Source organism: Tribolium castaneum, chromosome 3 (assembly GCF_031307605.1).
Source record: "Tribolium castaneum strain GA2 chromosome 3, icTriCast1.1, whole genome shotgun sequence".
Classification (NCBI taxonomy): Eukaryota; Metazoa; Arthropoda; class Insecta; order Coleoptera; family Tenebrionidae; genus Tribolium; species Tribolium castaneum.
In genome coordinates, this window is record NC_087396.1 from 22,450,510 (window position 1) to 22,460,315 (window position 9,806).

The window sequence follows — 9,806 nt, forward strand, 5'->3', positions numbered from 1 at the left end:
TTGTTTTTTGTTGCATAAAATTATTTTGTCATAATAATATTTTTTTAAAAATATTTACCCGGCGCATCCACCATTTTTTCTGTTATGTCAAAAGCTTTGAATAATCGTAGAACTGTACTAAAAAGGGATAAAAAGTTGACCATTTCTCGGGTAAAAACGTTGTCTCGCACAAATAATTCCAGTAATTATGTTTGAGTACCGCAACATCAAAGCAAAATCTCCATAATTTGGGAAGAGTTCGAATTGCGAAAGTTTATCGCGTAATTATCAGCTCTGGTTTGTGTTACTTATAGGCTTACAACAGCCGAGGATCCGGCCCTGCTAGCGACCCCGTAACAGCGCGAACTCTGGAAGATGCGCCAAGTTTGCCCCCTCTGAACGTTCAGTGTTCGGTATTAAGTGCTCAAAGTTTACACATATCATGGGAACCGCCGTTGCCGGAAGGACGAAACGGAATTATCCAAGGATATAAAGTTACTTATCACTCGGCCGGCGAATGGTTCGGTAGGAAATCCTCCCTTTCAGTAGAAAAACAACACCAAACGAAACGAATTACAGACAACGACGATCAACAGACCAAGATCATCAATCAATTGCGTACAACAATCTCCGGATTGAGGAAATTCACCAATTACAGCATGACAGTGCTGGCCTACACTTCGAGCGGAGACGGGGCGAGGTCCGAGCCCACCTACTGCCAGACCGAGGAGGATGGTATTGTATTTGTTTGCTTATTTTTGCAATAAACAAGAATAAATTTTTCGTTAATGGTAGTTCGATACATTGAATGAAATTTATAGTGCCATCTGCACCGGCGGAAATTAAGGCCGTCCTAAGTGCCCCCGATAAAATACTAGTATCGTGGCTGCCACCCAAATTCAGTAATGGGCCATTAGTTGGATACACGTTCTACATGAGCCAAATGGAGGACGGCCGAGAGGAAGGGACCCACAAAAGGGTGCTGAGCCCCTCCACCGAAATGCACGAAGTTGAGAGGGTTAAACAATCGTCAACGCTCGAGTTCTGGGTCACGGCCTCAACAAGGGTAGGTATTTAGGGTTGTGAAAAAAATTAAGTCTTGTTTTAATTCTGCGAGTTCTCCCCCACAGCTAGTCCAGGTTACAGTCATTATTTATATAAGAACGTAATTTCTTACAAGCAGAAAACAGAAAATAAAATATTTGAGCGTAGGACCCTCAATCCTATCTTGTAAGAACAACCAATAAAAAAACAAGTTATACTCCTTTTAATAAATACGTAGTTAATTGGTCCAAGTAAAACCCAACAAGCAGAAAAAATTTGAGCATAGGACCCTCCCATAGGATTTATTTTTATAATGAAAAGTCCACTTTTTACTCAAGGTACAGGCTGTTCCGTCTAAATACAAGAAGTATTAGAAGTTTTTGATGGGAATAAAAACTCTTAGACAAATCTTTTGGAAACGCGAAAAAAACGCGAGAAACCAAAATTTTTTAAACCAAAGTTCTGGAAATTTATTTTGTTTTCAACTTTCAATTTTCAACAGAATTCGTTGTTGTCAGAAATGTTTCTTTGGCAAATGTGCAAAAATAGCACTGGTTAGTAAAAATTTCTCATAACTAAAAGTTGTTCACAGATAGGGACAGAAAAGACTAAGACAGATCGATACGAAAAAAATTCTATTCCATGAAGTGACATAAAAAGTGAGGATTCCATTTAAAAAAAAAGTGTGTAAAATTAACCTTAAAATTTTGAAGATTATTAATTTTCCCCCAATTTTTTAGCACATTAATTCAGTGTTACTGAACGGACATCCCGGCGCATCCACCATGTTTATTGCTTAGTAAAAACTACATTACCCACGCATTTGTTCAGCATAAAAAAACATTATTACACCACCTTTAATAAGCCTTGTTTTTTGTTTCTTGCGTAAAATATCAATATCATTATTAACAAAAAAATTTTTAGCATCCCATTTGAATAAAGGTTTAAAGTTAACCTTAAAATTTTAGAGTTTATTAACTTCTTTCCCAATTTTTGAACACACTGAAGGACAGATGTTCTTTCTTTTTAAGTTTTCCAAAATTTCCAAAAAAAAAGAATGATTTTTAAAGAACAAGGTGCAAATCCAAGAATTTCAAAAAAACCTGAATTTCTCGAAAACGTATAAACTTAAAATTAACCTTAAAATTTTGAAGAATTAATTTTTTCCCCAATTTTATAGCACATTAATTTAGTGTTACTAACAAATTTTAGAAAGGACATCCCGGCGCATCCACCATTTTTATTACTTAGTAAAAACTATATTACCAACATATTTGTTCAGCATAAAAAAACTTTATTACACCACCTTTAATAAGCCTTGTTTTTTGTTTCTTGCGTAAAATATCAATATCATTTTTAACAAAAAAATTTTTTGCATTCCATTTAAAAAAAGGTTTAAAGTTAACCTTAAAATTTTAGAGTTTATTAACTTCTTTCCCAATTTTTGAACACACTGAAGGACAGATGATCTTTCTCTTTAAGTTTTCCAAAATTTCCAAAAAAAAAAGAATAATTTTTAAAGATCAAGGTGCAAATCCAAGAATTTCAAAAAAACCTGAATTTCTCGAAAACGTATAAACTTAAAATTAACCTTAAAATTTTGAAGAATTAATTTTTTCCCCAATTTTTTGGCACATTAATTCAGTGTTACTAACAAATTTTAGAAAGGACATCCCGGCGCATCCACCATTTTTATTACTTAGTAAAAACTACATTACCAACATATTTGTTCAGCATAAAAAAACTTTATTACACCACCTTTAATAAGCCTTGTTTTTTGTTTCTTGCGTAAAATATCAATATCATTATTAACAAAAAAATTTTTAGCATCCCATTTGAATAAAGGTTTAAAGTTAACCTTAAAATTTTAGAGTTTATTAACTTCTTTCTCAATTTTTGAACACACTAAAAGACAGATGATCTTTCTCTTTCAGTTTTCCAAAATTTCCCAAAAAAAAGAATGATTTTTAAAGAACAAGGTGCAAATCCAAGAATTTCAAAAAAACCTGAATTTCTCGAAAACATATAAACTTAAAATTAACCTTAAAATTTTGAAGAATTAATTTTTTCCCCAATTTTTTAGCACATTAATTCAGTGTTACTAACAAATTTTAAAAAGGACAACCCGGCGCATCCACCATTTTTATTACTTAGTAAAAACTACATTACCAACATATTTGTTCAGCATAAAAAAACTTTATTACACCACCTTTAATAAGCCTTGTTTTTTGTTTCTTGCGTAAAATATCAATATCATTTTTAACAAAAAAATTTTTTGCATTCCATTTAAAAAAAGGTTTAAAGTTAACCTTAAAATTTTAGAGTTTATTAACTTCTTTCCCAATTTATGAACACACTGAAGGACAGATGATCTTTCTCTTTAAGTTTTCCAAAATTTCCAAAAAAAAAAGAATAATTTTTAAAGAACAAAGTGCAAATCCAAGAATTTCAAAAAAACCTGGATTTCTCGAAAACGTATAAACTTAAGCATAATTAATGAAAACTCTCTTAGAATAAGTTGACTGATCCAAAAATTCAGTGAAAAACACAGCTTTCATTTAAAATAAGAAAGTTAACGGATTATGAGTAAGTACCAGTTTACAGATAAATATTGTTATTAGAAATTTCCACACTTCTAATGTAAAGTTTGTTTAGTAGAAATATGTAATAATTAATTTGAAAACAAAGAATGAAATTATTTGAACATAAAATTGGTTAAAAAAATATCATCGCGCTCGATATGGAATACGACATATTTATAGTACAAACATTAAATGAATTCGTGAGTGTAAATCTGGACCGAATAAAAGCCTCTTACACTATTAAATTAAGTATTGGCTTCGTTCAAAAAATAACCAGAGCTTTTTAAAATATTTGGAGTAGTTTTTGAGCGCTTTTGTTGGCGTTTCCGCAGATCGGCGAAGGCGAGAGCACACGTGTCATCACCGTGAGCCCCTCGAAAGCCGTCCCGGCGCGAATCGCCTCCTTCGGGCGTGAGGTAATAAGCGCCTGGAAGCAGAACGTGTACCTGCACTGCAAGCGCGTCGGAATCCCTCTTCCGAACGCAATTTGGCGCGTCAACGACCTACCCCTCGAAGTCGGAGGCCGTAAAACGATCTTCCCCAACGCCACGCTTGTGATTAAAGACACTCAAAGCGTGGATCAAGCCAACTACTCGTGCAGCGTCGAAAATCAATACGGAAGAGATGAAATCGAATACAGTTTGAAGGTTTTAGTGCCACCGGAAGCGCCCGTTTTAAGCGTCGTTGAAGCTTTCACCGATAGCTTACACCTGAGGTGAGTGACGTGAGGCTCTTTTGATGAATTTGCAAACATTGAGGGAGTGTAGATGGAGCGATCAGGGCAACGGGGGATCACCGATACTCGGATACGTGATCAATTACAAGCGAGACCACGGGGACTGGGAGGAATTGCAAATTTCCGCAAGGACCGACGAGCACATGCTTAGGAATTTGTGGTGTGGGACCAGATATCTCCTCTACATCACGGCCTTCAACAGGATTGGCACGGGATTGCCGTGCGATATCGTCGGAGCTCACACGAAAGGAACAGGTGAAAAATTATCGCAAAAAACACAAAATCTTTAACTACATTCATAATAATGTCAGTGAAGGTAAATCTAGTGTCTTTAACAAATTTTAACACATTTTAAAAATTGAAGTGTTTTACTGGCTGAAGATCTATACTATACCAAACTAGTTTGCAAGTTGAAATACAAATTACTAAACAAATATCTAAAACGAGCAAAAAAATTTGTGACAACAAATACGTAAATAACAAAAAGTTGCATCTTTTATTTAAAAAAAATGCTAATTTAACGCTAACTGATAGAAAAAAGCTGCTTGCAGTTTTGGAATCATTGTCCAACAATTACTTAGGAACATCAAAAAATTTGAAGCAACATCTGTTGCTTGTTACTGTAAATTAGTGTTACGGATCAATATCCATCATCAATAATAATTTTTCTAAAGTCTTTTAATTCTCTCAACATGGTTTTGTAAAAGACAGATCTGTTGTAACTAATCTGTCTTGCGTAACGCGGTTTTTTCAGACTTGTTAAATAAAGACTTCAAGCAGATATTATACAATTATACAGTAAAACCTTCTTTAATAGACACCTCCGAATAATGGGCACTTCTTCACAACGGACATTTTTGTAAGAACGTAACAAAAAAATTGAAAAATAATGTAAAAAAAACCTCTCTACAACGGACTCTCTGTAAAGCGGACACTAACAAAAAAATCCCCAATTACTATAATATCGTAAATTTTCCTCTTATAACAGACAGAGCAAAAGAATATTGATTTAAAGAACAAATATTTGTTTTAAGGATCTTCTGGACCAAAAATCCAGGATTAAATTTTAATATCGATAAATGTAGGAATTTTTTTTAAAGAGCGTGATAAAAAAATTGATGAAAGCGATTGTGATAAAGAGAAAACTTGCTCTAGAACCACGGTAAACTCGTACTCTCTGAATATTTTAAACCTATTAAAAAAAGCTGAAATTATGTTGTCCAAAAAATTATTATAAAAAACACGACTGCTAAAAACAACCAAACAAAAATTGAAGATTTTAAATAAAAAAATCAGTTAATTGCTTTTTTTGATATTTTTAATTTTATTTAAAAAAAGATCATTAGTTATATATAATTACTATGTTTTCATAAAGATTCAAGATTTGAATCTTCATGAAAACGTAGTATTTACAATATACCTAAAAATAAAAAGTTTAATAACAAAATTCGTCATACCAGTAAAATATTTTTTTGTAAAAAATATTTTTTCTGCTGTTTTAAATTTAAAAATGTTTGATGGCAGTTTATGAAATAATGCTTAAAATTATTTATTTAAAATTGCCCATGCCCAAGTCTAATTAGTGGACACCTCTCCATAGCGGACAATTAAATATTCTCCAACGGTGTCCGTTGTTGAGAGGTTTTACCGCATTCATTTTTCTAAAGGTTTTATAAAATTATACAACTTCGAGTTATTAATATCCTTAGTAGATTTTCTTAATTCTTACTAAAAAAGATCGTGACCAAGTTGTTTTTTATCGTCGTTTTACTTCAAAAAAATACAACCGACAACAGACCGCCCCAAGGTTCTATTTTGAGTCCTCTATTATATGTAGACGACCTGAAAATGTTGCGCAAAATACCGTCTTCAAATAGCTGTCTAAATTTTCAAAGAGACCTAATTAAAATTGATAACTGGTGAAATAAAAAAAAAATTACGAGACATCGCTAGCACCAATCGTTTCGCCGTAATCGGCGTTTGAATAGTAAAAAAATAAAATAAAGTCAATTTTTTCCGTTTTTTTTTTCGAAAACTATGAGTTATTAGAGCATAAACAAAAAAAAACATCGAAATGTGCTTAAAATTTTCTATTTCCCAGTGAAACAGAGCCATCCGGACAACAGTTCCGATTACAGAAGCATTTTTCGTATTTTACTAAAAAAATTCATAACTCGAAAACTAAAACTCCTACAAGAAAACGGTTTGTTCGGGCAAATTCTACGATTTATCCTTAATAAAAACAATATAAATAGTAATAAAAAAACAAAAAATTGCAGTCCCAATGAAATAGAGCCATCCGGACAACAGTTCCGATTACAGAGGCATTTTTAGTAATTCACTAAAAAAATTCATAACTCGAAAACTAAAACTCCTACAAGAAAACGGTTTGTTCGGGCAAATTCTACGATCTATCTTTAATAAAAACAATATAAATAGTAATAAAAAAAAATATTGCAGTCCCAGTGAAATAGAGCCATCCGGACAACAGTTCCGATTACAGAGGCATTTTTCGTATTTTACTAAAAAAATTCATAACTCGAAAACTAAAACTCCTACAAGAAAACGGTTTGTTCGGGCAAATTCTATAGCTTATCCTTAATGAAAATAACATAAATAGTAATAAAAAATTAAAAAATTGCAGTCCCTGTGAAGCCGAAGCAGTCGCAGATGCTGACCATGAACGCGACCGTGGTGACCATCTGGCTGGACTCGTGGGGCGACGGCGGCTGCGGCATCCTCTACTTCGTGATAGAGTTTCGCCCCGGAAAGCACTCCCCTTGGATCATGTCGTCCAACCACGTCAAACCCACCGAACGAATTTACAGCATAAGCGAACTATGGCCTGCCACCGAATACCAGTTAAAAATCACCGCTCACAACAACGCCGGCAACACCGAAGCCCTGTACAACTTCACCACATTAACACTCTTAGGTGGTAAGCCGTCCATTCCGCCCTTGAGTCGTATTGAAACTTGTATGGCGTTAGCTGTTCCAGAGCTGGCACCGCCCGTCTCGCACTCGGGGGATCACCCATTCTACACCAACGCTCGGGTCCTAGTTCCCATCATTCTGTCGCTGTTGGTGCTCGTGGCGCTGATCGCGACGCTCTTCTGGCGCAAAAGTGAGTGCGATTTGGGCGATTTTTGGGCGTAATTGGCGGTTTCCAGAGATTCGGAGCGAGCGGGAGAGCCAGAATCGGTCGATGGGCGAGTCGCCCTCCATGGCCCAGATCCAGAATAAGCAGAACAGAGACCAGCAGTATCTGGCTGTGCGGGTGGGACGAGGACCGCAGCCTCTGGCCATCGATTCGGACACGTATAAGGCCGAATCGGCGGATTATATCGAGGATATTTGTCCCTATGCCACGTTTCAATTGTCCAAACCAGCGTACAGTGAAAGCTCGTACAGCGGAAACGTGTACAGTGGACCGTACCATTCGGTACGGGGTTCTTTTGTTTATCATGATGTTAAACCACCACCTATTGATAAGTTTAAGTTAGGACATGTAAGTCTCATTTCCCTTATTTCCGATCTCATTAGTTTGCCTTTGACATTCTTACTTTTATTCAAACAGGCAAAAACACCATTTCCAGACAAACTACCCACATTTTGAAAATTTCTAAATCAGGGCAAATGTTTTTTTGTGTTTGCTGTTTTTTTGGATTTTGTCTTAAAATTGTTTGGGTAGTTTGCCACTAGTGCGGCAATTGTTGTTACTGTTATGTGATTTTTGCTTTTAGAATAAAGAACCAGAATATACCAAGGTTCGAAGAAAAGGGGGAAGACTGAGAGATCCACACTCAGAGAGTCAAGGTAAATAAATACCTTAAAAAAGCAAAAAAAAAACAAGAAAAGTAGTGGTAAAAATTAACTAAAAGCCAACACAAACGGATAAATAAAACAAAATGTGTAACATACTTAAATAAAAAAAATTAGAAAATATAAAAAAGCAAAATAAAATAAGAAATTTTGTACAACCATTTATTTCTTTTTTATTCACTTGCACTTATGAGTGGTTCAACTCAGAAACTCACTTATTTCAAGATATCGCCGAATTAAACATTAATCCAAACAATTTATCAAGCGATTTAATTCGTAAATAAGTTGCTTTGGAGGCAATTGAAAAATGCGCGCTTAAGTTTAAGAGTTTTTTAAGTTTTCTTGGAGAGGAAAAGCCAAAATAATACGCATCCGATATTACATAAGAAAGTTTTATAAGTTTTCCTTAGTAAAAACTGTACTAAATTGCGAACAAATTTTATTTTAGGCGGTTTAGTTGGTTTTTGTCCAGAAACTCACTTCCTTTTTAATATTCATAAGTTAATAATAACTTTTATTTACGGTACTAAATCTTTACATTTACAATTTTTTGGTCTAAAAACGTGTTTAAATCCCCAAAACTTGCAAAAATAATATCATTTTTGACATAATTCTATGATTTGTTGGCTTACTTTTTAAAAAATTTGGCGCAATAATTAAGTTTTTGATGAATAAACGCCTAGAAAAAGTAAATTTTTGGTCATTTTCGACTCAAATTCGGTGAATTTTTCGTTCTAGGTTAATAAAAACTAAAAAAAACCTTGATTTTCTGTACGAAAACGTGTTTAAATGCTCAGAATTTGCAAAAATTAGGTCATTTTTAGCAAAATTCTGGGATTTATTAGCTTACTTTTTAAGAAATTTTGCGCAATAATTAAATTTTTGCTGAATAAACGCTTAAAAAAGGTAAATTTTTAATCATTTTGAACCAAATTTGGTAATTTTTTTGTTCTAGTTTAATAAATATGAAAAAAAAAACTATCTTTTTGGTCTAAAAACGTGTTAAAATCTTCAGAACCTGCTTATCTACGTAAATAATTGGCTTTAATTTGGTGGACACAAAATAATTTTAAGAATACCGGGTGGCTTATATGCTCAAGTTCCTTTACTTTTCTACACACAAGCTGTGATTTTTGTATCCAAAAGGCCAAAAATTTGTCAGGCAACATAGTAAAAAAATCCATAGTTAAAACAGTAACTACTTCAGAACAATTTATCTTTAGAATCTTTAGAGGTTTCCTGAAGCGTTATTTTGTATCCAAGCTGTATATCTTTGCGCATCCACCAATTTTTACCACATTTTTCTGAGACAAAAAAGTCGCAACCACGTCGGCTTTGGTTTATAACCACCGACCCTTAGCTAGTGAGTAGTCCCTTGGGGCCACTGCTGCTCACCCTCGTGGCGCTCTAACTCAGTCCGCTTAATTTCAGAGTCTGATAACCTGGGCAGCACTGACTCAGAAGTGAAGAAGATACTAACTCTGCACCTGCCTATTTCAGAGTACGACACCCTCGGTTCGGATTCCGAGGGCGACGGCCGCGCCACCAGCCAAGAACTCATGTCTTTTAGCCATAGAATGCGTGGTAAAAACCTTCGATATATTTAAACCACCCCCCAATTGTGACATTTCTGTGCTAACTGT

The 9,806-nt window shown here is 34.5% G+C and overlaps 1 protein-coding gene across 10 annotated transcripts in view; it reads left to right on the forward strand.

The window, feature by feature from the left end:
* Positions 1 to 9,806, forward strand: part of Dscam4 (Down syndrome cell adhesion molecule 4) — a 94,391-nt gene that overhangs the window by 83,370 nt on the left and 1,215 nt on the right. For 2 of the 10 annotated variants that reach the window (XM_015981426.2, XM_015981430.2), the window contains 10 exons: positions 294 to 504; positions 559 to 714; positions 801 to 1,045; positions 3,938 to 4,320; positions 4,373 to 4,596; positions 6,986 to 7,279; positions 7,331 to 7,465; positions 7,512 to 7,849; positions 8,085 to 8,157; positions 9,595 to 9,747. In XM_015981426.2, coding sequence (XP_015836912.1) covers positions 294 to 504; positions 559 to 714; positions 801 to 1,045; positions 3,938 to 4,320; positions 4,373 to 4,596; positions 6,986 to 7,279; positions 7,331 to 7,465; positions 7,512 to 7,849; positions 8,085 to 8,157; positions 9,595 to 9,747 — 2,212 coding nt within the window. Of the gene's footprint in view, positions 1 to 293; positions 505 to 558; positions 715 to 800; positions 1,046 to 3,937; positions 4,321 to 4,372; positions 4,597 to 6,985; positions 7,466 to 7,511; positions 7,850 to 8,084; positions 8,158 to 9,594; positions 9,748 to 9,806 lie in introns of all 10 variants that reach the window. The other 8 variants (XM_064355844.1, XM_015981431.2, XM_064355845.1 and 5 more) reach the window with 8 other exon arrangements.